Below are 27557 nucleotides of genomic sequence, written 5' to 3' on the forward strand. Positions count from 1 at the left end.
CATCATATCATCTTCTTATCATCCCGAAAAAATAAATATCAAATGAATATAATATCGAGAGCTCTCTCGTCGTCGCTTAACCGGCTAATCGCGGACCGTATATCTTTTACGGACCAGGTTTTTTGGTTTTTCTGTCGTTTTTATTATTTTCAAGTCGAAAAACTGGTCGAAGAAAAAAAGGGCAAAAACTTGCGCGGCTATTACAGTCGGTGTAAATCGTGTTATAGAGAAAGAAGAAGAAGAAGGGGGGAAATGTTATTTACACATCGCTCGCATTTCACATTCAGGCACGCCAACCATTCGCCCACTATTATATAGAAGGGAAAGAAAAAGAAAATGGTTGATTCATCGCTGCCGCCGCTGCCTTATCGCTACCTTATCGAGAAAAAGAAAGAGACCAAATAATAATAAGAAGAGAGCCAAAAAAGCACACAGCAGCGCGGTATATATATAGGAACCAATGGATTGGAAAAAATGTTGGACGACATTAGACTTTCTGTTTTTAATAAAATTTTTTGCTATTTGATTTTTGTTATAACCGAAAAAAGAGTTAATCCGTCCAATTTCTCATCGTCGATCAATATAAGGACAACCCGATCGAAAAACGTGTTTTTGTTGGGCTTCTCTGATTCACAGACGAGAGAAAATGTCAAGCGTCTATAAGAAAAACAACTCGTGGCCAGCATTATTGGCTTCCATATCAAACAATTTTTAATTACTGTGTAACAACAAAAAAATGTTTATATATCTCGTTTTGAAAATCTGGCAATTTAGTCATGTGTCGTAACTAACTCGTGACCATTCCCCAAATTTGGATCTGGTAATGGTCGTCATGTCAGAGAGCCGGCAATTATTTTCCCGTCCTCATCAAGAAAAACGGAGATGTAAGAAACTGCAGTTCAAACTGAAATGCGCAGCGCGCAAAAGGCGCGACATGTGATCAGTTTGTTTTTTTAAAAAAGCTTTAACCTCTCAAATCGGCTGCTGACAAAGTGCCTATGATGGAATGCTCAATTAACACCAGCGTCGTCCTCAATGGCCCTCCTCGTTTATACCAGGAAAAAACTGCATCTGAAAAGCACACACACATATGTATTATAGCTGCTGCTGGCCGGCCAAAAAGCTGTTTTGTAAAATGCGTACACCAGCACCATAAAACGTTCTCTCCGCTATGGCGCCCCTTATCTTCTACCGTTTTTTTCTTTCCCCATTAGTTTGATGACAAAAGAGTTTAGAAAACGAGCCAAGGGGCCTTCATTCGGTATGCAGGGCATGACGCGAAAAGACAAAAAAGAAGAACTCGCGGAATGACTAATGAAGAAAGACCTTGTCTACATGTACTATCGCCAGTCTCATATCTTTTGAGATGTATACGAATGAACATTGCAGTCACGGCCGGATGGCGAAAATGATAGTCAAGTGCGCATCTGGGACTTGGTCGTTCGGTACGTGCTCGAGCACGTACCTCGAATGTAGAAAAAATAATGATTTCCAAAATGACGCAAACTAATAATAATTATAATAAAAAAGAACCCAATGATTTGGTTGCGGATTGCTCCGGTTCTCATCGGTTGGCCCAGTCCGATCCATCACCGTCGATTGAAATTATAAATTTTTGACAAAAAAATAAACTCCACCCATGGAAACTAAACTAAAACCAAAAAAATGAATGCATAATTGTATAATAGGATAGCAGGTCCTTTGGTATAGAAACAACTTTGGGTGAAATTGTTGAAACATTCCAAACAACTCGGGTCGTTTGAATTTTATTTCGGCACATGTTTCTGTCCCGGAGAAATGACGGGAGAAACGGGGCTGCAAGTTGAGCAACGCAGCGCAGCGCCGACCGACCGAGTGACAATCTCTCGCACCGGGCCAACACACACATAACGCATAATTGATTCGTCAGCGTAGCTCTTTTTTTTTTCAAGGGGAAACCAAAGGAATAAAAGAAATACACAGACAAGACAAAAAGGGAGAGAGGTGAGAGAGACGGACTCGACCACCAACACGTCCAGTATAGTAGTATGGTTATATAGATGCGGCCGGGCGATAAAAAGCCACCACACAAAAGAATAATCATCAAAATGCAGCGGACGAGAATGGCAATTCAATTAAAACAATCTCGAGACGTATACGACGAAGGAAACTCGATTATTTGTTTTTTTCCTATAGCTCCTATTATATAACTTACGTCAATTTGGTCGACCGAGAAAGGAATGTTGCTTCTCTCTCTCTCTCTCAGCTGACTATAACAAAATGGGTAATACGAGATGGCGGCTTAGTCGCTCGATTGAATCGCTTGTGATGTGAACATTGTTGTGGAAATGAAACACCGCGCGCTGCTCCGGACGACAGCGGCGGCGGCACCGTCTGTTGGTATATATATACATCCCAGCGCCTGGTTTTTTCTTCGATGAATTAGGAAATGGAGACTGTGATGTGTGTTTCTTTTATTATTTCTTGTTTTTCGCTTCTTTATTTTTTTATTTGTGAGTTTGAGGGGGAATAATCAACGATATCTGTTTTGCTGGTTCACTGCGATTTAACAGATCCATCCAGCCGAATATGTATATATACGACGACGATCAGAGTTTTTCGTGCGGATCCGGTTCTTCGTCTATTTGGTATAATCAGCATCAATCGACTGTTATTTCTTTTTCTTTTTTAAATTTATTTAATACTCCCAGACTTGGCTAAACAAAGAAAAGTTGAAGTTTTTTTTCTTCTTTTTGGGTTGGTCGCGGAGGTTATCATGTAAAACATGATTTGACCAGAACGAATGGGAAAATTCAGGTAGGAAAAAATTTTTTTTTTTTTTAAAGAGACCCGAAATATTGGTTGAAAATCTCCGCAGCAGCGAGAATGGAAATAATAATTTCAAGACATGCGCTGTGTAATTTAGTGACCGATCGTGTCGAGAAAACGTTCCAGATTCTCCCCCTTACAGCTCTTTTATTTTTTATTTCAAAGATTTCGTGTAATAAGTTCACCTTTTTGCTTTAGATATATTCTAGCGCATTCATTTTTGGCTTTTTTTTTTGGTGCGCGTGTCAAATTCTTTTCGTGACGGCCATCAGCATCGCAGAGGAAGCAAATAACAGCAGCCGCCAGCCCTAGTGGCAATAATCGTAACAATAACTTAGCCGAAGAAAAATACACACAAGCAAGTGAAAAGACGTGAAGAAGTAAAATGCCATTCCCGTCTCTATATACACAACGAAACAAAAAAATGTCTGTGAACGAACGATTTATAGAACTATCAGGCGGATATCGGGAGCGAAAAATGTTGGATAGATTCGACGCGCGCCACTGTGTACAGCACACACACATATGCGTGCAGAGCGACCAGCTGTGCCGAGAACAACAAACAATCCAGACGACAAATCGAATCCGAGAAACTAAATAATAATAATAATGCCCGACAAGTTTCGATTTACTTTTTTGTTTGGTTTTTTGTCTGTTTGTTTTTTCTCATTTGGAAATAACACGGAAAGCACGATATATAGCTTGGCTCTGCCCCTGCTGAGATCTGACCAGACATCGTTCACGCTTCATCTCTCTCAGCCGAAGAGAAAAAAAACAAAATAATAAATGTATCCAGCAGGGAATTCATATCATAGAGATCCAGCGCATTCAAATCATCTAGAGGGCGAAATATAAAAGCAATTCGACAGAGTTCCAATTCCAATGCGCATCCTCCCATTCGTCACTAAGCGGGAGATTTCGTCGGCTGTTGCCAGTTTTATTATATAACATAGGCCTATAACAGCGCATAAAACTGTGTTAGCCGATTGATGTACGTACAAGTCTTTTGTCGCCCGGAGGAACCCGCAGTTCAGTGGCTATTGTTATATACGATTGTTATATCCCCCAAAAAAGGACCGGCGGGTATATGTATGTATGCCTGGGCTTCAATGGGCGACACCTGTGCGCCCACCTCTACTAGTCTAATACTCTACGACTGTGGTCCATAATCTTAGCCGGCCATCGGGCTTCGGCAACAACCCGAAAAGTTATTTTGACCACAAGGTGCCCGAAAGTCTTTTGTCGTCGAATTCGACACAAGAGAAGAACTCGGTCTATTCTTATTATATTTCTCTTCAACATTTTTTTTTCTCACATTATACCCCCATCGGGCAACCCCTTATACACAAAACAGTCGTCAGGTGTTTTTACCTTCAAACGATTTTCTTTTCTTTTGTATATAACGGGTTGAAAAATAAACGAAAGAAAAGTGGTGTGTGAGAGATGGAAAAATGTAAAAAAGAAAAGAAAAAATGAAATTTCCCGGCTAGAGAGAAAATGCGCAAAATTCTATCAGAGCGCGCAGAGAGACGAAAAACGAGCAATTTAACGTACACAATAGGGCGTCCGCTTATTTTTTCGAGTGTCGTGAAATTCCTTGTAAAAAGATGGTCTCTCTACCATCCCGATCCTGCGCACAATAGAAAAACAAAAACAAAAAATAAAGAAGCTTATTATTAAAAATAAAATTAAAAATAAAAAATAGGGAAAAAGATATACTTCTTCACACACATTAGCAACGTCGGAACGCCCTGGCTCTTTTGGGATTCGGGATCGTTAAAGCAACAAAAAAGAAAGAAGGGGAGAAACTACATCAAAATACTGGCCGTCATTAGCAGCGAAAAGAGGCAACCGAAAATGGTAATCGGTGGCGAATTGCCACATAATTCCAGGTATGACGTGAATCATAAAGACTCTCTCGACCGGCTGTTATTACATACAGAAAAGGCGAGAAATGCTTGTGTGTGTTTTCTTACCTCCCTTTCAAGAAAAATAAAATGAAATAATAAATTCTAGCTTCCAAAACTGTCTGAAATGGGCGTGAACGCCACCTATCGAGGGAATAAGGTTGCCTTATGAATAGAAATATTAAACGTGTATATTGTGCGTATATTTCTGGGGCATATTGTTGCACCGTCGGCAGTTTGTTTTAAAAAAAAAAGTTGATTGAAGTCCGACCTTCCCCGATTTTTCAGCCAACACCTGGTGGGAAATTTGAAAGAAATAAACGAGAGCAAAAAAGAGGAAAAAACCATCAATGACTCAATCGATCCCACGGTAATTCGGCGCAACAAACACATTTTCCTAATGGTCAATTAAATACGCCGAGCCGCCAACGCCTCGAGCCCAGCTCTCAAAACCGCTGAATTCCACGTAAATTGTGTGTCAGACAGGGACGACGACAGAAAAAGCTCGAGGAAAAATAATAGCTCACCTGGTTGGGAGAAAATAAAATAAAATAGCTCGATGCGGTAATCTGCGCAATAATCCTGGGCCGTCGTAAAAAAATTCAGCACTTTCCTCTCCGCAGATACACTACCTGTCAAGAAACAGCGAAAAGATGGCGTGCAAAAAGAAAAGTGTCGTATAGAGAGAGAAGTTATAAAACAGGATATTTTTTTTTAAAAATGCGTTATAGTATAAGTCTTTGAAAATAATCAAAACTAACCGTGCATTCACACAAAGGCCGACAGTGTCGTTGGTAGGTTTATTTTTCGATGGTATGATGAGGATTCGAGCGTCACTTTAACTGGGGTCTTGATTTACACTTCCGTCTCTTCCAACAATTTGATGTGCTCCGAACCAAAAGATAAGACAATTATGCAGTCACGGGTACAACATAGGAAAAGTTTAATTCTTTTTTCTTTCCATTCCTATAATGTGCTGACGCTTTTTTTTTGTTCAAACGAGTGAAACGACTTCCCGAAAAAAGACTTTTTTTTTCCACATTATTATATTAGCCGAAAGTATAATATTTTTTTTTCTTACGGTGCGGAAGAGTTTAAGTGTCGTGTTAGTTGGTTCGAGATGTTCTCAATAGAGGACCTTTCCAGCGAACATAAAAGAGGGGTAAACAAGAAATGCTTCGGTTTTGCATTGAGGCTTAGTATAGAGCGGGGCCATTGGAGAATTTTATTATTTTGAAATTGGTAGTATCAATATAATTGATGTGGATTTAATTAAAAGAGCTCGTTTGTGTAAGTAAAATGAGCAGCGAAATCATAAAGGTGATATTAACTGAAACTGAGGATTATAAGATCTGAAGTAATTGTGAAATGAAATGTTGTTTGCCATCTAGTCACTTACGAATAGATCATCGAACGAAGCCATTAAATCTTGGCATCCTCACTCTTGTGATTTATGAAAAACTATCCGATTTGATCCGATTGCCTTTTAACATTAAGGTCTTTATCAACATTTTCATTCTTGGAACTCTCAACTTCTCAAGTTCTCATACGAGATTGTAAACTCATTATTTCTACTCAACTCAACTATCATCTCATCTCTACGTAAACTCTACTCAATTGTTGATATATTTTATTGGCTTATTAATATTAGTTTATTACAAACTTCGCAACATTTTTGAAAAAGCCGCGATCATTATTCTTTATAAGACACCTAGTAGAGGAATTTCGTACTACTTTATCGAATCATACTAATGTCCACTGTCGTCTGCTTAGTCTGTCATTCCCATTCCCGCCTGCCTTTTTCGGTTGACGGCGTTGGATTGTATCGTAAATGACTTAACTGCTTTGATCTTCTTGTGAGTTGTGACTCACTGTTTTATGGAATATTTGTTAATTATACTAGTATAAAATAGAGAGAACACACACAAATCAGTTTGAGGCTTGAAATGCATAACAATTATTCTGAGAAAAGTTGGACGTTAATGGTTCTTAACTGCAACCATTAGCCTACTTTGAATCCCCAAATCTGTGACAATATGTTTATCTTCAATGCACATCCACTGCTTGAAAATGTGTTTATCGTAATTATTGCAAATTTTTTTGTTTTTAATTTTTATGAAATTTTTCACTTATTAATTAACAGGTTAGCAAGGGCCAATAGAAAATGCATCACATGCCCACTTCTCTGTATGCAAATATTTCAAAACCGGACATTGAACCTGCTTAACTCGACAATGAATGCTGCATACCTTCACTTTTAGTCAATCTCAAAAGGTCAGACTATCTTACTGCTTTTAACAACATTACCATTTTCATTCCCATTACCTTACAGCTGAGCTAAAGCTTTATTTTTTGAAGATTTGAAAGTCACCTTCAAAATTTATACTCATCCTCCTTGAACTAAATGATGATCGACAAGCAATGTGAGGCAGCAGACAGACCAGAACCAGGCCACAACTTCTGCACACATAAGTGCGACGACATTTAAGTATTACATTGACGTGGAATGACTTTACCTCCCGTTCCATTCCGTTCCGACAATCGGTTTGAATCAACGATCAAATCGCTACCGCTAATTCCGGTTTTATTTTCTCTACATTTTTTTCCCTCTTAATTCTATTCTAACCGTATCTGTGAGTGAGGCTATTGTTAAGTATTCAGTGCATGAGAAGATGCACACAATCATGGATAGTTGAGTTTGTTAAATGGAACCCTTGACACAAGAAATTAAATTTTTCAACTAGTACCAAAAAGCTCTAAATATTTATTAGATCAAATTGAAAATTTTATTTTGTTCAAGAGCCACCTTATTCACCACAAAATTTTTTTATTTTTAATCTGAGTGGCTCACAGTTTTCTGCGTTTTTGTAAGTTAAAAGTAATTCAATTGTGATTTTTTGGGTTTTGAACAAAAACTATAATATTCCACAATTTGTTTATGTGCTTAAGTAACTTTTCAGTAAACCTGGCGCAACAGCTCACATATCTCTTCCAAGACCAACCTGCTTACTCACTCCAGCCATATGGAGATCCAGCAAAGAAAACTTCCACTCCTCAGCCGATTTTTCCGGTGTCGTACCAAATAAGATCGCTGTTCACCATTCGGCATTTGAAGCCACTGTTCCATTCATTCTGCTGGGCAGCGTCATGGTTCCATGATCGCTGAAAAAGGCTGCGTTTACGGCGATGGTTTGTCCACGTCCAGTTTTAGCGATGGTAATAGTACTACGCGGTCGTATAATTGCACTCTCATTATTGTTGTGTATTTATTGCCTTCACAACAGAACACAAACAATAAGGGTTTTCCATTCAGGGTTCAACAGCTCTCATACCGGTAGCAGTAGTCAACTCGAGTACAACGGCTTAAAAGATTGTCCCACGTCTTATGCTAGGTAAAAATCGGTCTGGCTTATTCTGATTTGTTAATCTCGTTAGTTTTTAATAGTAAGTAAGAGTTAGATTTAGTAGTTGGGTTGATTTTTTTTATCGCACATCCGGTATGAACTATTACCGGAAGTCGATCTTATCTTAAAAAGGGTTTCTGGCTAAGAGTGTTTTGGAATGCTTAGTTTTATAGTGTGTCGTAGTAGTAACTTAGTGGTAAAGGCTGCATCTGTCACGCTGTAGTACCGTGTTGAAATCGGCGAAGACATTGGGAAACCTTTTGCATATTGGTATGATATCAAAAGTGATAAAAATAATCTTTTTTTTTTCTTCTTTGCCCACAGACCATTAGCTACAGCTTGATTATCGCAACACTAGATGACACTGATGGGTGCCAACACAGCTTAGTTTCATCCTGCTTGTAACGAGTTTGAGCTGCTTTCTACTTTCAACACAATGTACGATGATGATTTCTCATGTCATCGTCGGAAAAAACGTAAAAGAAGATCGGGAGCCACTCCAGCAATTAACGAGAACGACGTAAGCCGAGTAAGGATTCTCCGTAAGCAGCGCACCGCAAAGGAGTTTACAACTGAATAAAAACAACAATCGTTCTGAATAAGGATAAAAAAAGATCTGCGAACGGCATTTGAGAACATAACTACAACTGACCAAACAGAAGAGGAAGAAATGGAGTTTCTGAACGTAATGGGGGATCTAAATGATTGGATTTTTAATTGCGTACGGAATCTTTGCATGCAATACACTCGTAGGGAGCTTCACTAGTGTCCCGCCAACGATGTTCCTTGTGTAGTGTGATAGATGGCAGAGTAATGATTAAGTTATAAAATTATCACAGTTGTGAAATAATGATAAAAGTAAAATTATTTAAAAATGAAGAAAGGAAATTTATTTAAAAACTTGAGTAATGATAAACATTAATGAAATTGATTAATTTTTCTTTTCTTTTTAGGAAAGCTTCTAAGAGTGCGGGATGAACTTGATCTTCGCGCAACAAGGCTGTTCTGTAGCGGACTCCATCTCGCGCCTCTTCCTCAAAAATTGCCCAATTTTGTTCTTCTGCGCATTTCTAAATTGCCAATGATAAATGAGTGTAATAAAGATGTATATAAATATTATTTGAAAAAAAGATTACCTCAGTGCTCTTATCTTCTCTAATGAATTTTTTTATTGAGTGAGTCTTTTTTCCTGTCTTTCTTCCTTCAGCCGCAAGTTTTTGGCAATAACAGCTGAATGCTCCATGAAATTATTGTAGGTGGAATTCTGCAATTTGAAAAGGTGGGACAATAAATGGAATTATAATTGGTGATATGGCTAAAATAAAAAAAAAATGTATTTCTTACCAATTTTTCAATCCTCACCAATACTTCATCCCTGGAAAAATGTCCATCGTTGTCGCTTTCTTTTTTTGTTGTTTCCTGGACCTTGCTGGATTCCGGAATTGGGATTTCCTCTGGAATGACTTCCACATCATCGTCGTTTTCTGTTGTTGTTTCCTGGACGTTGCTGGATTTCGGAATTGGGATTTCCTTTGGAACGACTTCCATTCCATTAATCGGCTCAGTAGAGGTAGGCCGACCGATACCAAAAATCAATGGCTGTACATTTCGCTGAATAGTAAACAAGAGAACATTTAAAATTATTTAAAAAAACTTAAACAAATGAATTAATGAAATCTAACTACAGAAAACTTGTAATGTTAAAATAGTTTACCTTGTGCATTAGTGCATGGTTACGGAAGCCAGACTCTGACTTGAACCTCGGTCGAGTGCGGCATATCGGACAAACACGTTCAATCATGCAATTCTTATAATGATTGTGCATCTTTAACCGTTTTTCAAAAGTTCTGCCACAGAACTTGAAGTTTTCACAGGGATGCATTTTGTCAGTTGGGTACCACTTGATTCAATAATTACCAGTTTGCATGAACTGACGACGAATCTACGATGTGTACTCAGTGTGTAGCTAGCTAGCTAGTGTGTACGATGAACTTACGTTGAGACTTGCGTTGCTAGGTGGTCAATGGTCGTTTGACTCATTTGTATACAAAGCGCTTTCAGCGGTAGCTTCTTAAACTAGAAAGCGTGTGACTGGACTGAATGGATCTCCAAGCCGTCCAAGGTTCTGTTCCATGTTCCATGTAACCGTAAAGAAAATGGATAACCACCAACCAGTTGTTGTGTTATCGACGAATTATGGATAACGAATTTGGGTTAATAAGTCATTTTGATTTCGAATAATTTCATTAAGGTTTTCCTTATGTTATTGTTAAAATTCTTGTGGATTTTTCTGTAATAGCCCAGGGCAATGAAATTGTGCTTTGAAATGGTGATATATCATCTTTACCTAGTTTTTTTATACAGAAAAAATTGTGTTTTATTTGTCCATGCTTATAGTGTTTATTTTTCTTGTAAGTGACAGCTACTCCAAGGGATTGTCTTTTTCATTCATGACTCAAACTCTCAAAGGCTATAGCTGATTAACCAGTAAAGACTAAAGAGTAATAAGTCATCCAGAAAAAAGAAAATTAAAAGAAATTGAAACTCTAGAACACCATGCCATTTCAACAAAATTGTGCTGTTCAAAATCCAAAAACCAAAAAAGGTATAGAAAATAGCGTTGATGAGTCCAGTTCAAGTTTAACAGTTTAATGTCTAAGCAGGAAACGTGAATGTCTGCTAAATTAAGTCTAGGTTATCTGTCTCACTTGTGTGGTTCCTTTACTTTGCCTTTCTCTAACTGTAACTAACTAATTCTTTTTCTCTACATGTAACTAGATAGTAGCCAATGGAACGGTGTACAAGGAACAGAGTACAGCAAACCCAGGTTAGATACTGTCATGTTACTGGTGCTCAAGAAGAATCATTTGGTGTAACTTAAATAGCACAACACCACACCGGTTCAGTAAGTTATTTGGTTTTTAGAATATCATATTTGCTGCTGTGTTCTAACAATTGTTGCTCTTCCTTTTATTCTTCGACTTTGTCTGCCAAATATCTGCACAGGGAGGCGGCTCGATGCAGTAGCGAAGGCAGCTCTGTAAAATCTTACTTGAGAGCTCCTGCCGATGTCTTTTTTTCCGATACGACTTTTCGACTCGTTGGTATCGATGGCAATTGGCCAGGACGTCGAAGAAGACAAATATGATCCGAGCTAGCAGAAATCATCAGGAGTCGGGGTGGTCGAGTTATTCTCCAGCACTGCCGTGAGTTGGTCGCTTCCGAAGAGATGCGGAATGCAAAAAGAAAGCTATTCGTTTTGCCTCAATGGGGTCCTCTACTGTGAATATGCTGCGTGTCGTTTAAATGAAATTCATTATCAAGCTTCCCTAAACGTTGAAACGGAGATACCCGATGCCTGTCTCTTCTGATCTCCCTGATGTCAACTCTCAGTTTCTGTGTGGGCGGACGAGCCCTCAACAAGAGGAGGTGCCTGCTCGACGGTATTTCCAAGGCTTCAAGGTAGGACGCAGTATTAATTATAACTATTTCCCACTATTTGCTAGTCCAAAGTTGAATAACCCGATTGATATCGATATCAGGCATCGTCCATCCACTGAATGCTCTTATCGAGTCGCAAGTCATTTTCGCATCATTCCCTTTGACCGTCCTATTTAAGAAATGAATTACCATTGTAATAACGCGACGTATTTTGTTTCCAGTGATTGGGTTTCATTTTCTGGGTCAGTCTGGAAAATAATCAGCTTTTTCAGTCAGGTAGCCATCCAACGTAGGCTATTTGAGTTGGCTGCAGTACGTTTTCAAGGTCGATTTGAATTAAGCAATTTTTTCCCACTTTTCTAGCGAAATTTGCTATTATAAGGGAAATTCGTTTAAACTTCCATTCAGCGACGCTCTTGTTGATAAATATCAGAACTCAAGTGTTATTTGTTTGATGTTTTTATTTTTCACAGCCAACTTTTTAACAAGCGATCCACGAATCAAGTAGACCAAAATCCCGGAGCGGCTTTCCTGATCTAAATCCGGAAAAAGGCATTAAAAATCTAAAAAAAATATAGCCATGTTCGTCTTCGCACGCCGGATTTACCTGTGTTTGCAGAATGACGATTTTCCCCCCCGTTTAGGAGTTATTTAGCTCTAAAGTTTGGTTTTTTTGAATTTTGTCAGAAAGTGGGGGTGGCTTTGACATCCATTTTGGAAAAAGTGGGGGAGCTAGGGAAAAAACTAATTTTTTGAAAAGGTTTATTGCATACTCAACCACCGAAATCCAAAAGGAATTTCCTTTCCGGATTTTATTGGTTGAGATATTACCAATTTAGTGAAAAGATAATTTAGCTGGTTTCCCTCCCTGGCTTGCAGCCATTTTTTCGTACGGTCCGCCGCGCTCCTGGTGGAAGCCAGCAAAAGGTCTTACATATCGGCCTTCACATTAGACCCATTGCATTTATACAGGCCTTCATATATAGTGAACCCAGGTTTCTTATAGGCCGATGTATAAGACCTTCTGCTGGCTTCCACCAGGAGCGCAGCGGACCGTACGAAAAAATGGCTGCAAGCCAGGGAGGGAAACCAGCTAAATTATCTTTTCACTAAATTGGTAATATCTCAACCAATAAAATCCGGAAAGGAAATTCCTTTTGGATTTCGGTGGTTGAGTATGCAATAAACCTTTTCAAAAAATTAGTTTTTTCCCTAGCTCCCCCACTTTTTCCAAAATGGATGTCAAAGCCCCCCCCACTTTCTGACAAAATTCAAAAAAACCAAACTTTAGAGCTAAATAACTCCTAAACGGGGGGGAAAATCGTCATTCTGCAAACGCAGGTAAATCCGGCGTGCGAAGACGAACATGGCTATATTTTTTTTAGATTTTTAATGCCTTTTCCGGATTTAGATCAGGAAAGCCGCTCCGGGATTTTGGTCTACTTGATTCGTGGATCGCTTGTTAATTACCATCCAAAATAAATGAAAAGTTTTAAACCAAAAGAAATACTGCCATCGTTTTAATTATCCATCAATGATAAGTAATTCTTCGTTACTGTCGGTGGATGAAGATTCCTCACTATCTTCAGCTGGGGAATCTTCGCTATCGCTATCATATATTTCTTCGCTATCGACATCAGATATTTCTTCATCGCTATCGGTTATTTCTTCATCTTCACTTTCGACATCAGATACGTCATCATAATAGTCAGCCGACAAACTGACATTCCAGTGATTCTTTGCCATTTGCTTTTTCCAACGACAAAGAATTTTTTTAAAACCCTTCGGCTCCCTCTGTTTCCATGTTAACCAAATCCATTCAAGAGGATTAGTCGCTTTCATCAACAGATCCAAAATTTTGATAGTCACTAAATTACATTCACTCAATTCAAAGGATTCGAGCTTATTGAACGAATGGAGATTGGCGGCCTCTTGTAACACATCATCAGTAAGGGTGCCACAAGAACTTATACTTATAGACTTTAGAGAAGGGGATGATAACAACAGGCAAAGGCTTTCGGGATGAATTAGGCCTATTGATCTTGGTTCCACTAGATTAAGTATTTCGAGATAATTTAATATCGGTCGCTCCAACTTCGTCCGATTGCGACTGAAAGAATTGCGCTGCCCTACGGAACAGAGCCGAGTGTGATTAAAGTAGAGACCAAGGGAGCGCAGATTTGAACAATGCCGAGTGATCGTAGGAATGTAGTCGACTTCGAGGACCATGTTAATCGTGAGTTCCTTCAATGAGTTTCCTGTAGCCTTCAGGAATGGAGTTAGACTGCCATCAAATGTGAAATTGGCATTGAGACGTATAGAGATATAGAAGTGTTCGAGCTTCTCAAGTGGTAGTAAGCCCAGTAGGTCATTGTCCGTAATGTTGCTCAGAGTACTATGTATATATAATTCGGTAATCAAAGGACAAATATGGACAGCTAACCCAAGATCTGCTAACCCAACATCACGATTCCACTTCGGCCTAAAGTTAGTGATTTGAATCGAAGATAAGGTAAACTTGGGAATATCGCTCAACTTTTCATCTACTGCCCTTTTATAGATTTGAGCCAGAACTCTAATAGTTTGCCTATGCTTTAGTTTTCTCAAGGAAGGCAAATGTTCGAGAGCCTTAGTAATTCCTTCGTATGTCACTGCCGTCCTTGTCAGATCCAAAATTTGAATAGACTTGCATTTCCCAATGACACACATCCATTCAATCCCAGTGTCAGTCAATAGACTTTGTGAGGCCCTATATAAGTTGTGCAAATAAAAATTATATGAGATATTAATCAGAATAACAAAATCCCTTCAAATGAAATTTGATAAAACTAATACCTTAGATCCTTACAATGTGTTCCAAGAATGTTCCAGAACTTTTCTGGGGTGTATGTCTTGGATATATTTAATATTTCTAACCTAGTAAAATTCTGAATCAAACTAAAGTAGTCTTCTTCGATGAAGGGACGACCCGTTATTACCAAACTTGTCAGATTCTTTCCTTTGTAAAATGTAGAAATCGGTTATAAAATTTATATAAAAATGATAAAACTTGATTTTATACTGACCGGGCAATTTTTTGCTGCAAGAGGAACAAGGTGGGAAAGCTCATTCTTATCACAGATAGAAAGATTTAAAGTACTCAAATTTGGGACCATCAGAAGAGCAATGAATTGTCGATAATTATCTCTGCGTTTTGTGCTGAGAGTCTTGACAAGTTCTTCCAAAACAGTGGAAGCTAAACGTGAAATAATGTAAAACAATACGAAGACGGTGATTGAATAAAAGTATTTGGTTTATTACGTAATTCTTGGAAATGGCAGAAACGGACAGCCTCTGCATCGATGGCTTCCAGTTCGCTTGTCGACGATTTCTTAGAGAACTTTTCCATATTGTCTGCGATAAAATTAACACAGATACGCCACAAAAACGGAACCGTAAAAACTTGCGGCATGCTAGAGCTGTTGGACAGATAGCAGCGGATGTGTTATTACAACCCGAAATTGAATAAAATGTTCGGAAACAGAAACTAAACTTTACAGTAGATACTGGTAGATACTGAGCAAACACAGACGAAGCATCCAACGTTCAACATCCTAAACCATAACTACGGCTTGCGCTGCAACCTGCAAGTAGGGCTGTGGCCAGAGTAATGGAGGGGATGGTGTGTTCGGCCTGTCGAAATTCTCCATAAGGCTATGTCAGAGCCGTCTCCCTTAAAAAGGGTGACACCTTGCGGATTTTTCCAAGAACTAAACTCAAAATTCGCCGCGAGTCCGTAAAATAAGATTACAACATGCTGTCTGTAAAGCAACAAATCTCAAATGTAAAGTTACCCTTAAATTATACTACAAATTATACCATAATGCAAATAGTTGATGATTTATAAATATTTTTCCTTTTTTCATGAAATGAAATAAATATCAAACTTTTAAGTTTTATCCGTTGTAATGTTGTATTTGCTGTTTCTTTTTCTTTGACTTTTTCACATTGAATTTCAGCACTTTTTGGTATTCTTGACAATTTTTTGTTAGTTTTCATTTGCGTTCGATCACTAGACAGATGTATGTTTCGAAATCGCTTAGACTCTGTGTGAAAACGAATATGTACATATTGCATTATTAAATAGGGCAAGGAATCTTCGTGTTTATCACAGCAAACATTCAAAACATTTAGTTTACATAACTCTGACATGACTTCCTCATAGCAATTAGTTGGTGCCTTTATTCGATAAACTCTTTTAGGCTTTTTCCCCCGGACAGTTGGGGCACCAACTATTTCTGCATCCGTAGTTTCATTTGCTGTAGTTACATCTGAGCTGTGAATAGTTTCTGTGGCTTCTGGTGGTAAAGACAACAATTCATTGGAATGAGGAACAGGAAGGCTAACGAATAATGCTATTGAAAATTAAAACAGGCATTAAACAACAATTTTATAAAAATACAAAAAAAAATATGTATACCATGGACAGCTTGAAGGTTTGTTGTTTTGTAGGTAATTATTTCTGTTTCTGGATCTTGTTGTGGCGGTGAAGCAACCAATTGAAATGGAGTAGTAGTAGGCATATTACAACTAGCAGTGTCTCGTGTGGTTTCAGCCTCAATGAGAAACTTAAAAGGCTCACCAGTCTCCATCAGATCAATGCCACCAATGATTTCTGTTTCTGGATGTTGTAGGGTTGGTGAAGCAACCGATTGAAATGCAGTAGTAGTTTCACAAGTAGCAGTGTCTTCTTCTACTGTGGTTTCTCTGTCATTGAACAACTCAAAAGAATCACCCGTTTCTGTATGATCACTGTCACCATTGAGTTGTGAATCACGATATTGATGTGGAGGAGAAGTAGTAGTAGTATCACTACTGACAGAATCTTCTTCTTCTAATGTGGTTACAATGTCAATGGGCAAATTTAAATGCTCACCAGTCTCCATTAGATCCCTGCCAGCAATTATTTCTGTTTCTGGATCTTGTTGTGGCGGTAGAGCAACCAATTTAGATGTAGTAGTAGTATCACAACTGACAGTTTCTTCTTCTACTGTGGTTTCAGCCTCAATTGGCAAATTAAAAGGCTCATCAGTCTATCAGATCAATGCAACCAATGATTTCTGTTTCTGGATGTTGTAGGGTTGGTAAAGCTACCGATTGAAATGGAGTATTGCTTTTAGAAACACGACTAGGTGCTTGGTGGCCTGCAATGACATTTAATTTGAAAAATACAAATATAGTTACTAAAAACTGATTGAAATATATAACAACTTACTTTGAGTTTCAATTTTTTGTCCAGCCATGGGGTGGAAATCGTGGAAAGGAATGAAGAATGATTTTCTTGCTTATGTTAACTGAAGGCTACGCGTGGCGGCGCTGCGTTTAAGGGAGAGCTATTCTATAGCGTCCGCCAAACAATTGAAAAAATCTTGAAAAACCTCGGACATAGCCTTATGGAGAATTTCGACAGGCCGAACACACCATCCCCTCCATTACTCTGCTGTGGCCCGGACGTTTTTCATATTTAGCACCGTTCACGGTCTCTATAAAGAACGCTACGCATTCAGGTATTGTTAAGTAGGGATCGTGTGAATGAGCTTAATTTACAATGCCGTTTTACTTTGTTATTTCGAAAAATAGAGAACATCTGACAGACGTGGTAGTCCACTACTTACTGACGGAGGAAAAAGTGCGCATCTGTTGCCGTGACCTTATCAAGAAAATCGCCATCTACAAAAATCGCTTAGCGGTAAGTCGTCGTGCAATGCACAGGAATATGTGACCGGATGATGATGTCTTGTTGTTGTTGGATTCTTCTAGGTCCAGCTGCAAGAAAAACTCATGATTTACGAGCAACAGGAAGGCGAACAGCTGCACTATGTCATCAAGGAAAAAATCAGCCAGAATTTCAAATGCAGCCTTATGGCCATTTGTACCAACCACATCATTCTGTGTCACGTAAATCTTTTAGGATTTTCTTTGCAAAATTTTTATCTAACGCATCACATCTGTCTGGGTTTTTTTTGTTTCGTTCAGGAAAAGAAACTGCAGTCGGTGAACTTTCAGGGCGTCAAGGAACGCGAGTGGACGTTAGATTCACCCGTGCGCTACATAAAAATAGTCGGCGGACCGGCCAACAAAGAGGGTCTCTTGCTAGGCTTGAAGAACAGGTGTCCAAAATATTTTTAGATAACCCTTTCCCGGTGGAGTTGCTCAAGATCAGTGTCCCTATCCGCTGCCTGGACTTGAGCTCTTCACGCCAAAAGGTAGATGACAGGCCATTGTAGATGACAACAATACCTGCTCCGTCTATCAATTGAGCAACAGTGAATTGATTTCTTAGGTAGTTCCAAAACTCTTCCCCAAATTCAAACAGAACAATTTTCAACTAAATTGTGAATGTAGGAGCCACATGCTAATAGCGTCGCTTGGAACATTCACTGCGAAGATATGCTTTGCTTCTCGGGTCAGAACTGGTTGAACATCAAAGCATCGAATTTTCCCTGTCATCAGCAAAATTTTCAAGGCTATGTCGTGGGATCTACGGCGCCAAAATCTTTTGCTTGCAGGGATACAGCATGACCACCCTTCCGGTGTCTCTGTCAGCACCCTTGTACCAGTATCTTGACCGTAAGCTCTACCGCGAAGCTTACGAAGTGGCTTGTATGGGCGTGACGGAGGCCGACTGGTCACAGCTGGCACACGAGTCGGTCAATGCGCTGGAACTGGACATTGCCACACAAGCGTTCCAACGTATCCAGGACTACAAATACCTGGAGCTGATGGAATCTATCGCCAATCAGAAGCGGCTGGGAGGACCACAGGCGAATATCAACCACAATGTCTTTATCGGCGACATCCTTGCGTGGCAGAGAAAGTTCAACGAAGCGGCTCGCTTGTACCGCAAGTGCGGCCGTAGCGACAAGGCGGTGGCTCTCTTCACCGATTTGCGCCTTTTTTATCAAGCCCAGGAGTATCTCGGCGGAGACAGTACGACCGAACGGATAAACGTCCTGAAAAAACGGACGGATTGGGCGCAAGATATTCACGACCCACGAGCCGCAGCAGAAATGTACCTGAATGCCGGTGAAATTCTCAAAGCTGTTGAGATTATCGCTGCCAACGGATGGACATCCATGTGAGTCGATTAGTAAATCACTTTTGAAATTATCCAGGACTAAAAAATGTTTTAAATGTTGTACAGGCTTGTTGACGCGTCTCGAAGACTAGACGCAACGGACCAAGCGTCAACGTTACGCAACATTGCAGACCATCTTCGTCGATTGGGATCAGTTCAGCTGGCCTGTGACATCCTGCGGCGTCTTGGTGATACGACTGCTCTGGCTGCCGCTTTGGTTGAGTGTGGCGCTTGCCGCTTGGACTGAAGCTCTGGCACTCGCCAAGCAGCATCCCGATATCAGTCGAAATGTTTACCTACCTTATGCTCGTTGACTGGCCGAACAGGAGCAATTTATCGAAGCTCAGCAAGGTGAAACATTTTTAATTTCGAAGAACAATGAAGAGGTTTGTCTTAAAAATTTTTGCTTTTTCAGCTTATTACGGAGTGGGTTGTTTGGAGGAAGCGGAGCGAGTTCTCAACACACTAGCGATGAACTCCGTGGCGTTAAACAAATACGAAGACGCCTCACATTTCTTCTGGATCTTCGCCAAACATCGGCTCCAGTTGGCCGCCAAAGCGTTAGCTATTCCATTTCTACAAAAACTTTCTGAATGAAATAAACAATAATAATAATAATAAACCTTAATGAACAGGGAATTGTCAAACGGAGCACTGAAGCACGTTACTCAGTTTCACGCTTTAGAACGCAAGAGTCGGCATATTATGCTTATCAAGCAATCCATCGCTTCGCGGTAATTATCTGTGCTTCTAAATTAGTTTGGAACAAAAAGTGAAGTTTTCAAGTCTTTCGTTAATTATTTTTTTTAGAATGAGCCTTTCACTTCCAGTTTGCCGGAAGCATTATTTAACATAGCGCGTTATCTTCTTCACGAAACACTCCACGTAATTAATTCATAGAAAATCTGAACTGTAGAATGAATGATGAATGATTACGTTTTTTGTGATTATAGGGTCCATTAACTGGCATCAGTCTATTCGCAGTGGTTTATTCCTTGATGAAATACGCCAAGACGTTAGGCGCATACAAGACGGTGAAGCATGCTGTGACGTTGCTGCAGAATATGAAGATAACTGTCCAGTTTCAGGAGATTGTCAACTTGGCGGGTTTTGAGTATCGCGCCCAACCGTACCAAGACGCAGAGGACCTCCTTCCTCTTTTTTGCCGATGCTCCATGAGCAATCCGCTGTATAATCCGCGTGTAAACTGCTGCATTCACTGTGGCGAAAATTTCATCTTTTCTTTCATTTCTTTCGGTAAAATTCTACTTTAGCGTTTTCTTGGAAACCCAAACTTGAGTTTATTTTATTTTTTCACAGAGATCCTTCCTTTGGTGGAATTTTATGTGGAGGAAGACATCTCAGCTGCAGAAGCCCTACAGTTGATAAAAACTGAACCTCCGAAAGCAAACAACGATTTAAAGAATGGAGAAGACTATCAACTATACGAAAACGATAGACAGTCAACGGATCCCTTTTCGTCCTACTTTTACTCCCACCAGGGGCCGTATCACGTAAGCTAGGAAAAAATGTAAGTTCGTATTTTCAATAAGCACGTATTCTAGCTTAAATTTTCTTACTTTTATTTCTGAACTTAGTATAAGTTCGAATCATAAGATCAGATTTTTCAAGCATAGAATTTCTTATTTTCTTAGAGGGCGGGCCTTATCGCAGCCAATAGGAATATTCGTTTCATATTAATTGAATAGCAGTAGATGCTGTTTAGTTTATTGTTATTACAAGATTACCAATGCGTCTGCTAGAGCTAGAATTTATAGTTTGATTTTTGAAAGTTATAAGACTTTTTGATTGAAAGTTTGTATCTTGAACTGTATTTATTGTGCTACTGAAAGACTAGAGAGATTCAAATGGCCCCAGATATAAAAGAAAAAGCGTGGTCGACATTATAAGTAGAAAATTTAGTGGATGAGTATATAGCTTGAAAGGTAATTGTGTTGCTTATTAGTTCAATGTAAACTTGATTTTTGATTGTAATCGGTCTAGGGTGTTATTCTTGGTGCCTCCTTGAAGCCAGGTATTACCAAATAACACAAAAAACATGCTTGGACACAAATTGTAGAAGCCTTAGCACAAGCATGCCCCGATGAACCAAATCATGATGTGAAGGAGACAAAGAAGAAATTTTGTCCCCTAAAAGGTGATACAATGAATGTGTTAGTAATTGTATGGTGTTGATATAAACTTTTATTTTGTATTTATCTCACTTGCACATTGATTGAGTGGTAACCTTTTCGGTTGACATAGATATTTTCATGGAGATGGGGCCTAGCAATGCTTATGTGAGTGCCATCGACACTCCCTACTACACCTCTAAGATTTGCTAAGTCAGTAAAGCCTAGTTGAATCTGTACATAATTATTATTAATAGAATGTTAACTTTTCACTCATAGTTGTCAACAATACTAATTACCTCTGATTGTCCGGAAAGAATATGTGATCGGAAGCTATGTCACACAAAGCTTTAGAAACATCTCTCACACATCTTGACACCGATGACTGACTTATCTTCAACACATTTCCCACAGTTGATTGGAATGTTCCATTGGCATAAAATTGAAGCGATAATAGTATTTGTTCAATAGGTAACAAACATCTTTGACCAAACAACTTGCGGCCCAATTTGTTCGAAATAAGTCCTATGGTTAATCAGCCAATGCAAGAGTTAATACACATGGAAATATTGCAGTAGCTTAAGACTATACTTATAATATGAGTACCTTCAATATACCAAATAGAAGCTTTATCGAATCTAAATACTTTGTAAATTTGATTATCGTCAAATAGATCAAATATATCAGCACGTTGACGATAGAACGGAACCATTCTCCTTCTCACTTCTATTCGTTTTTCATACAATTCATCCTCATTCGCATCACTGTCATTGTCACTATTTAAGACTTCGTACAAAACATCAAGGTGACGTTCTAACTCATCGATGTTATTCATCTTCCAGTCTCACTAGACCACTTAATAATGAAAACAATGACATGGGAAATACTAAAATTAGGACAACAATAGCTGTAAGCATTAGGTTAAGCACGGAATTTTAAGAAAATCATCGATGTAATCCAACAAATAGTTGGCTTACAAAAATTTGCTAACTTAAGACTAAAAAGACAAGTTCAAAAAAAATCTTAAGAAAAAAAGGTGAGTTGAGAAAAGCTAGAATACGGTTTTAGGAAAATCCAAGCATAAATTGGATTTTTAAGCCAAAAACAGTAAGATAAGAAAAAATTCCGCGCTTAAGTCAAGGCTAGAATACGGCCCCAGGTAAAACTAAATGATTTACATTTTAAATATGTGAGCTATTTTCGTTTAATTTGTTTCTAAATTCAAACTTGGTTTCTTCAAAGTTACGAGACCAGACGTTTAAAATCATTCTCAATCGTGACGCTTTGCTTCAATTGAAACCAACCGAAGTGATTGTTTGCCGATGGCCGTCCCCCTTGCCCAGCCAGTACTACCGCAACTTTTTGCCTGATGTGGCGCTCAAGCATTGTAAACATTGCAATAAGATATTCCACGCTGATGACTATGAGCTGCATTATTTACAGAAAAATCAATGTCTGTTTTGCCGTTCATGTCGTTCTAGCCCTATATTTTGATCTCACTGGGATCATCCCCTCTTTTATTGCACTTTCTTAGCCAAGATACCGTCCTTTTATTATCGTTCCTGTTTCTGTCCTAGTCCGTCCACCTCTCGAGTCTTTTTTTAATTGTTACGCAATTAATAAAATTATTATGGCGACTTTAAAACTGCTTTTCTCAGAATGTGTAATTCATAAATCTAGTGAATTTGTTGTCAGCTCACTAGTTAAGCTATACATGTATATAACTTCCGGCGTAATTCCAGTACAAAATTATAAATGATGGTCGATTTTGACGCTGGCAAATGGCAAATGATGGCAAATGGTACTATTGACTTTCTCTCTTGGCTCTCATGACATGGCATAATAGGATAATACATGCCATGCCATGAAACCTACCGGCTACCGCTACTAACTCCGAGAGGTGATCATCATTTACTTGCGGCACGACATAACTTGCGTGGCAAGTTTGAACCTTTACTTTTATTGTTTTGTGAATTCTCAAATGCACCACATTGATGAAAGATAAGTTCATCTTAAGATAAGTTCATTAAGGCGACCAAGGGGCTTTATTCGCTTCAGGCAACTTCAGACGTTAGCCTAGTCCGTCATCTACCTGGCCTAGTCTATCAATTCATTCTGTGAAAAATTAAAAATCAAGGTGAAAGAGTTTTGGATTCTTGATCCACCAGGTGGCACTGGACTTCATTCGAACTGGAAGTCCCTACTAGCTACCGTATCTATCCACAGTAGCCTATCCGTACTCCGTAGTGCCCTCATGAACTCATTGCTGACTGCTTGTGCTTCGTCGTTATTAGTCGTTACTGTGTAGTGTGTAACTGTCACATACTCACCATTGTGATAACAAATCTTTACTCCTGCACTATCAAAGAAAATTCTGTTTTTAATTTCAACAGGTTAATTTATTTTCCATTACGTGTTTGGCTTTGGCTTTCTGTGTGAATTTGTATCAGCTTTATATCTTATGCTGGATCTGCCTCTTGGTAATATATTTCATTTATTGTGTATTTTCAGCGATTTTCAATGGCCGAACAAGCTGTTGCTTCTGATAGGCCGACTTCTGATATTGCTGTCAAAACTGAAACCGAATTTGACTTGGAGTTCGACATTTTTTTACCAAGTGTTTCTGATTTGAATCATCTTTTGAGTAGTATCAAAAATGATTTACGTGTAAAGAATATCCCTGAAGGAATTTATAAAAAAGCCAATTTTGTTTTGGGAGAATTAGCCAATGTAGAAAAAAATGAAGCACTAGAGGGCGCCATAATAACATTTTTGAAAATTCATCAGTTAAAGAAGACAAAAAAGCCATTCATCGAGTAATTGCTGTAGAGGAATCTAACATCATAAAAAATACTGAAAAAATTATTCTCATTGAAACCAGACGAATCAAATTAGACAAAGAAATCTTGCGGCTTCAAGGTCAACGGAAGAAAAATGATGGTTTGAGAAAACTGATTCAGAAACGAGACGATGAAATTAAAGTTTTGAATGTCATAAAAGAAGAATCCATTCAGATAAAAAGGAAAATTAAAGTTTTTGATGACAAAGATGCAAAGTTGAACGAATATCAAAATCATATGGTAAAGGAAATGGCTAAAGAAAAACAATAAGAGATTCTTGGATTGGATAATTTTTTGGTATGCAATTTAATTTAATTTTGAATAGAAATGTATTATTAAAAATGTTTATTAATAGGTTGCTTCTCGCTTGAGTGGATTCTGTTGAGACTCGTGATGCACGTTTATTCAACTTACACGAGGCAAGAGAGAGAATACAAATTAGCACGGGAGTGAGATGGATCTACGCTGCGACCGTCTGCTGAGCTAGTCGCGTGGAGACTGCTCGACCGTCTGCTCTGTCAGCCGAGATGGTGGGTCGGGTGTGTGTGCCCTCTGGCGGGCGAGGTTACAACATGTCTTTTTCTTTTCCTTTTTTTTTTAAGGCGCGTCCCTTTGGGTACTTCTGGGGAGGGATTGGCGCTTAATACAATGAGAAAAAAAACAATATACTGAATGGTGAAACATAAACATGGTATGGTGATTCTGGTTTGGTTGGATTGGATTCTTGTCTTGTTATTTGGTCCACTCTTCTGCCGGGTATCGGTTACTTGGCACGCTGATGCGGGTTGACTGGCGTATAGGCGGAATCCGGCCGCGTCCTCGGCCGCGCCCGACTCCAACTTGCTGGCCAGGTTGCCCGTCCGTTCTCTTCTCCGGCTGTGTTGTGGTCGGCGCTGCTCTTTCGATGGGGGGGATTGGTCGAATTGGTTCCACTGCTGCTACTGGTTCGTTTTTGGCTGGTGGAATCGTCCCCGGCATTACCACCGTTCTTTTGCGGAGCATACTGTGATTTCGCCGAAAAATTCGGCCGGATGGTGTTTTGACCATGTAATCCCGGTTTGGGCCAGTTTCCACCACCACTCCTGGTGTAGTCCATCGCTTGGAATCTGGATGTTGGATGAGTACGTGGTCGCCAATGGTCAATTCCGGCAAATCCTTTGCGTCGCGGTTGTAGTAGTTGGTCGTCTTCTCCAGCATTTTTCGTTGACTCTGCTCGATTTCTCTGGCCTCCTTTTGCCATTCTGACGCGAAGGATCTCCTGTGCGCCGGTAAACCGTCGCGGATGGGCCGGTTGAAGATTAGTTGGGCGGGCGACTGGATGCCCATGCGGGGTGCGTTTGCCCGTTCGTGATCCGGCCACGAGGGCTTTGATGGCCTTGATTCCGGCTTCGGCTCTGCCGTTGGATTGCGGGTAATGCGGTGATGATGATTCCCATCCGACCTTCCAATCACGCAGGAAGTCTTGGAACTCGGCCGCGGGGAAGAGTCCGTTGTCGGACCAGATTTTGATTGGGCCGCCACCAATTGAGACGAAGAAGCTTCGGAATTCGTCGATGAGACGTCGTGCCGTGGTGTTCTTGTTTGGGACATGGTGAAGTGGGGCCACCCACTGAATTGATCCACGATGACTAAAAAATGCCGCCCGTTGTCATCTCCCAGATCTGCGTGTAAGAGTTCGAAGGGGCGCGTGGCTAGTTTGTGGTGGCGGATGGTTTCTTTGGGTTGGGACGCTAGCCGGCTGTTGCATGAGTCGCAGGCGGCTGCCGCGTTGGCTATGTCGACATCCATCCCTGGCCAGAATACGGATAAACGGGCCCTCTGGCGCATCTTGCTGGCTCCTTGGTGCATACCTAGCAGGACTTGGATTGTTTGGCGGACCATGGAGCGAGGTATTACTACGCGGGGTCCCATTACAATTTTTCCGTCGTCCTCGTCGATGGCCAGCTGGTGGCGGGCGTTCCAGAATGGGCGCAGCTGCTCCGGCAAGTTGCACTTGTCGTTCAGGAATCCGGCAATGATTGTCTCGCGGAGGGACGTCATGGCGGGATCGGCATCTGCTGCCAACTGGATAGCTTTCAGGTTCAGGTCGGGTGACTGGTTGGGTGATCCGGCTATGAGTCCGGTTAACGCGCCTTTTGCTCGGAAGGTGCTGGGTCCTTCTGCTAGCTCGCCTGCTTCTGATGCGCGTTCGACTGACGCTCTTGAGAGTGCGTCTGCTTCGACGTTGATCTTGCCTGGGACCCACTTTGCTGTGAATATGAAGCGGGTCATTTGGAGGCGGAGGCGAAGCAGTCGCGGGTTGTCTAGTTTGTCCAGTGAATATTCGTTGAGAATTGGGTTCAGCGGCCGGTGGTCTGTGATGAGGTCGAACGCCGGTAGTCCTTCGAGGAATGGTCTGTATTTCTTCATGGCCCACGCGGCCGCCAGGCATTCCAGTTCTATCATCGCATACCTGGACTCGGCCGACGAAAGGAACCGGGATCCGGCTTGGACTACTTGCCACTTGCTGGTCGCTGGGTCTTGTTGCTTTAGGATGAAACCTAGGCCGTGAAGGCGTGATGCATCGACGTGGTGCGGTCTGGGTTGTAGAACGCGAGCTCTTGTACCTGCGCCAGTTCTTTTCTTGCGGTCTGGAAAGCTGTCCCTTCTTGCGCGTTCCAGCTCCATTCCACGTTTTTCTTTAGCAGTGGAGAGAGGGGGGCTAGTGCTGCTGCTATTTTGCTGCTGAAGTTAATGACCTGCTGGCACAGCCCATAGAATGACCGGAGGTCGGTGACGTTCCGTGGCTGTGGGAATTCTCTGATGGCACGCGTCAAATCTGGGCTTGGGCGAAAGCCATCTTCCGACACTACGTAGCCGGCGAACTTGCCGGTCGGCTCTGCAAAGGTCGTCTAGGCGCGGTTGAAGCCGACGTTGTGGTCGCTGGCCGTCTTGAAAACTGCGCGGACTAACTCTAAGTGCTCTTCGTACGTGGCGGAGTAGATGGTGAGGTCCTCCATGCATCTGGCTGTGTTGCGGAGGTGACTGAAGATGTCGTGGAATCGTCGTCCATAATCGTCTCCGGCGTGGCAGATTCCCATTGGCAGTCGGGTGTACTGGTGTAGGCCTTCCGGGGTGGCAAAGGTTCTCCTCACACACACACGTCCACCTCACCTTGCAGAGTCTACCGGATATTACAGGCTACGGAAAATAAAGATTTGTATATATGTACAGGGCTGGTGGACAGATATTTTCCATATACAAATAAAAAACAACACAACACATAACAGAAATTAGTAGGCCTACTAGTTAAGCTACAGTAAGTGATGCGTGAATTGGAGAATAAGTCTAGTAAGGGTAATAAGTCTAGTAATTTTATCTCTATTTTGAATATGGCTGAATAAAAAATTTATTTGCAAGCGGACGAGTGAGATGGGACGACAACGATTATGCTCAACTCTATAATTCTGGCAGATACTTGAGACGAGGCTGTTGGGTTTCAAATTTATTGACTTGACGACCGACATTCGTGCTTATTCTCAAATTCACGCAGCACGTAGTGTGTGTGTGAGGAGAGCGCAAAGAAATCCATAAAAAGAAAAAAAATTAGAACTTGCCGCCAGGGGGGATTTTGGGAGGATAGTTTCCCATCTGCGAGTGTCAATGCCCGGAAGAAATCGTCGATCAAGTTTGCGACCGTTGATCAAGTTCCCGGAATCATCAAGTGTACAACGTATCATCGAGTAACTGCGATCGCGGGGCCTGTGAATCAAGTGTTTCTGCCGGGACATTTGACTTGCCATATTGGTGTAGACTGTAGAGGTTGGGTGAGAACGACACGTGTTACATCATTATCAAGCAGGTACAATAGCCGCAAGGCTGGGTCTGGGTGACAAAAAGTCGTATAAAAGGAGAGAGAAAAGGCGATT

At 40.5% G+C, this 27557-nt stretch overlaps 5 protein-coding genes and 3 long non-coding RNA genes across 13 annotated transcripts; 5 read left to right on the forward strand and 3 right to left on the reverse strand.

Moving 5' to 3' along the window:
* Window positions 1-6470: 6470 nt before the first annotated feature.
* LOC124326681 lies at window positions 6471-9229 on the forward strand. Of its 6 annotated transcripts, none has more exons than XR_006915627.1 (6): window positions 6471-6571; window positions 6859-6989; window positions 7074-7931; window positions 8000-8107; window positions 8444-8648; window positions 9073-9229. It is a non-coding gene; the product is annotated as an uncharacterized LOC124326681 (long non-coding RNA). The 6 variants fall into 6 exon arrangements; XR_006915623.1 differs by having other exon boundaries at window positions 8444-8804; window positions 9073-9179; XR_006915626.1 differs by lacking the exon at window positions 9073-9229 and having other exon boundaries at window positions 7074-7593; window positions 7665-7931; window positions 8444-8957.
* On the reverse strand, window positions 9069-10465 carry LOC124326575. The gene is made up of 4 exons (XM_046785479.1): window positions 9834-10465; window positions 9464-9730; window positions 9256-9383; window positions 9069-9189 (listed from the first exon to the last, which is right to left on the reverse strand). The coding sequence occupies exons 1-3, from the start codon at window positions 9999-10001 to the stop codon at window positions 9288-9290; spliced, it is 531 nt and encodes a 176-aa protein (XP_046641435.1). The 5' UTR covers window positions 10002-10465; the 3' UTR covers window positions 9069-9189; window positions 9256-9287.
* Window positions 10466-13024: 2559 nt separating this feature from the next.
* LOC124326255 lies at window positions 13025-15140 on the reverse strand. Its single transcript, XM_046784979.1, has 4 exons — window positions 14861-15140; window positions 14626-14795; window positions 14383-14553; window positions 13025-14308 (listed from the first exon to the last, which is right to left on the reverse strand). Exon 4 carries the CDS (start codon window positions 14267-14269, stop codon window positions 13085-13087), a length of 1185 nt encoding a protein of 394 aa, XP_046640935.1. The 5' UTR covers window positions 14270-14308; window positions 14383-14553; window positions 14626-14795; window positions 14861-15140; the 3' UTR covers window positions 13025-13084.
* On the reverse strand, window positions 14547-16842 carry LOC124327705. Its single transcript, XM_046786704.1, has 7 exons — window positions 16815-16842; window positions 16694-16743; window positions 16020-16632; window positions 15487-15954; window positions 14861-14953; window positions 14626-14795; window positions 14547-14558 (listed from the first exon to the last, which is right to left on the reverse strand). Exons 1-7 carry the CDS (start codon window positions 16840-16842, stop codon window positions 14547-14549), a joined length of 1434 nt encoding a protein of 477 aa, XP_046642660.1.
* A 305-nt stretch (window positions 16843-17147) lies between these two features.
* On the forward strand, window positions 17148-17801 carry LOC124327706 (intraflagellar transport protein 122 homolog). The gene is made up of 3 exons (XM_046786705.1): window positions 17148-17288; window positions 17360-17497; window positions 17576-17801. The coding sequence occupies exons 1-3, from the start codon at window positions 17148-17150 to the stop codon at window positions 17726-17728; spliced, it is 432 nt and encodes a 143-aa protein (XP_046642661.1). The 3' UTR covers window positions 17729-17801.
* Window positions 17802-17841: 40 nt separating this feature from the next.
* Window positions 17842-18924, forward strand: LOC124327707 (intraflagellar transport protein 122 homolog). The gene is made up of 3 exons (XM_046786706.1): window positions 17842-17882; window positions 17945-18677; window positions 18744-18924. The coding sequence occupies exons 2-3, from the start codon at window positions 18118-18120 to the stop codon at window positions 18922-18924; spliced, it is 741 nt and encodes a 246-aa protein (XP_046642662.1). The 5' UTR covers window positions 17842-17882; window positions 17945-18117.
* Window positions 18925-18928: 4 nt separating this feature from the next.
* Window positions 18929-19777, forward strand: LOC124326835. The gene is made up of 4 exons (XR_006915884.1): window positions 18929-19028; window positions 19093-19411; window positions 19488-19562; window positions 19631-19777. It is a non-coding gene; the product is annotated as an uncharacterized LOC124326835 (long non-coding RNA).
* Window positions 19778-20442: 665 nt separating this feature from the next.
* On the forward strand, window positions 20443-21290 carry LOC124326846. The gene is made up of 4 exons (XR_006915895.1): window positions 20443-20623; window positions 20682-20835; window positions 20943-21022; window positions 21089-21290. It is a non-coding gene; the product is annotated as an uncharacterized LOC124326846 (long non-coding RNA).
* Window positions 21291-27557: the final 6267 nt, after the last annotated feature.

This window comes from Daphnia pulicaria, chromosome 2 (assembly GCF_021234035.1).
Source record: "Daphnia pulicaria isolate SC F1-1A chromosome 2, SC_F0-13Bv2, whole genome shotgun sequence".
Lineage (NCBI taxonomy): Eukaryota > Metazoa > Arthropoda > Branchiopoda > Diplostraca > Daphniidae > Daphnia > Daphnia pulicaria.

What these genes read in the sequence shown, in the direction of transcription:
- LOC124326575 (XM_046785479.1), bottom strand. Translation starts at nt 10,001, where the DNA reads ATGCATCCCTGTGAAAACTTCAAGTTCTGTGGCAGAACTTTTGAAAAA. An exon ending in ACCATGCACTAATGCACAAG is followed by an intron (nt 9,731 to 9,833) that starts GTAAACTATTTT and finishes TTTACTATTCAG; the next exon opens with CGAAATGTACAGCCATTGAT. An exon ending in TGGTGAGGATTGAAAAATTG is followed by an intron (nt 9,384 to 9,463) that starts GTAAGAAATACA and finishes TTCAAATTGCAG; the next exon opens with AATTCCACCTACAATAATTT.
- LOC124326255 (XM_046784979.1), bottom strand. Translation starts at nt 14,269, where the DNA reads ATGTGTGTCATTGGGAAATGCAAGTCTATTCAAATTTTGGATCTGACA.
- LOC124327705 (XM_046786704.1), bottom strand. Translation starts at nt 16,842, where the DNA reads ATGGCTGGACAAAAAATTGAAACTCAAA. An exon ending in GCAATACTCCATTTCAATCG is followed by an intron (nt 16,633 to 16,693) that starts GTAGCTTTACCA and finishes TTGATCTGATAG; the next exon opens with ACTGATGAGCCTTTTAATTT. An exon ending in ACAACGGATAAAACTTAAAA is followed by an intron (nt 14,954 to 15,486) that starts GTTTGATATTTA and finishes ATTTTATCGCAG; the next exon opens with ACAATATGGAAAAGTTCTCT.
- LOC124327706 (XM_046786705.1), top strand. Translation starts at nt 17,148, where the DNA reads ATGCCGTTTTACTTTGTTATTTCGAAAAATAGAGAACATCTGACAGAC. An exon ending in TCTACAAAAATCGCTTAGCG is followed by an intron (nt 17,289 to 17,359) that starts GTAAGTCGTCGT and finishes GGATTCTTCTAG; the next exon opens with GTCCAGCTGCAAGAAAAACT. An exon ending in ACCACATCATTCTGTGTCAC is followed by an intron (nt 17,498 to 17,575) that starts GTAAATCTTTTA and finishes TGTTTCGTTCAG; the next exon opens with GAAAAGAAACTGCAGTCGGT.
- LOC124327707 (XM_046786706.1), top strand. Translation starts at nt 18,118, where the DNA reads ATGACCACCCTTCCGGTGTCTCTGTCAGCACCCTTGTACCAGTATCTT. An exon ending in GCCAACGGATGGACATCCAT is followed by an intron (nt 18,678 to 18,743) that starts GTGAGTCGATTA and finishes AATGTTGTACAG; the next exon opens with GCTTGTTGACGCGTCTCGAA.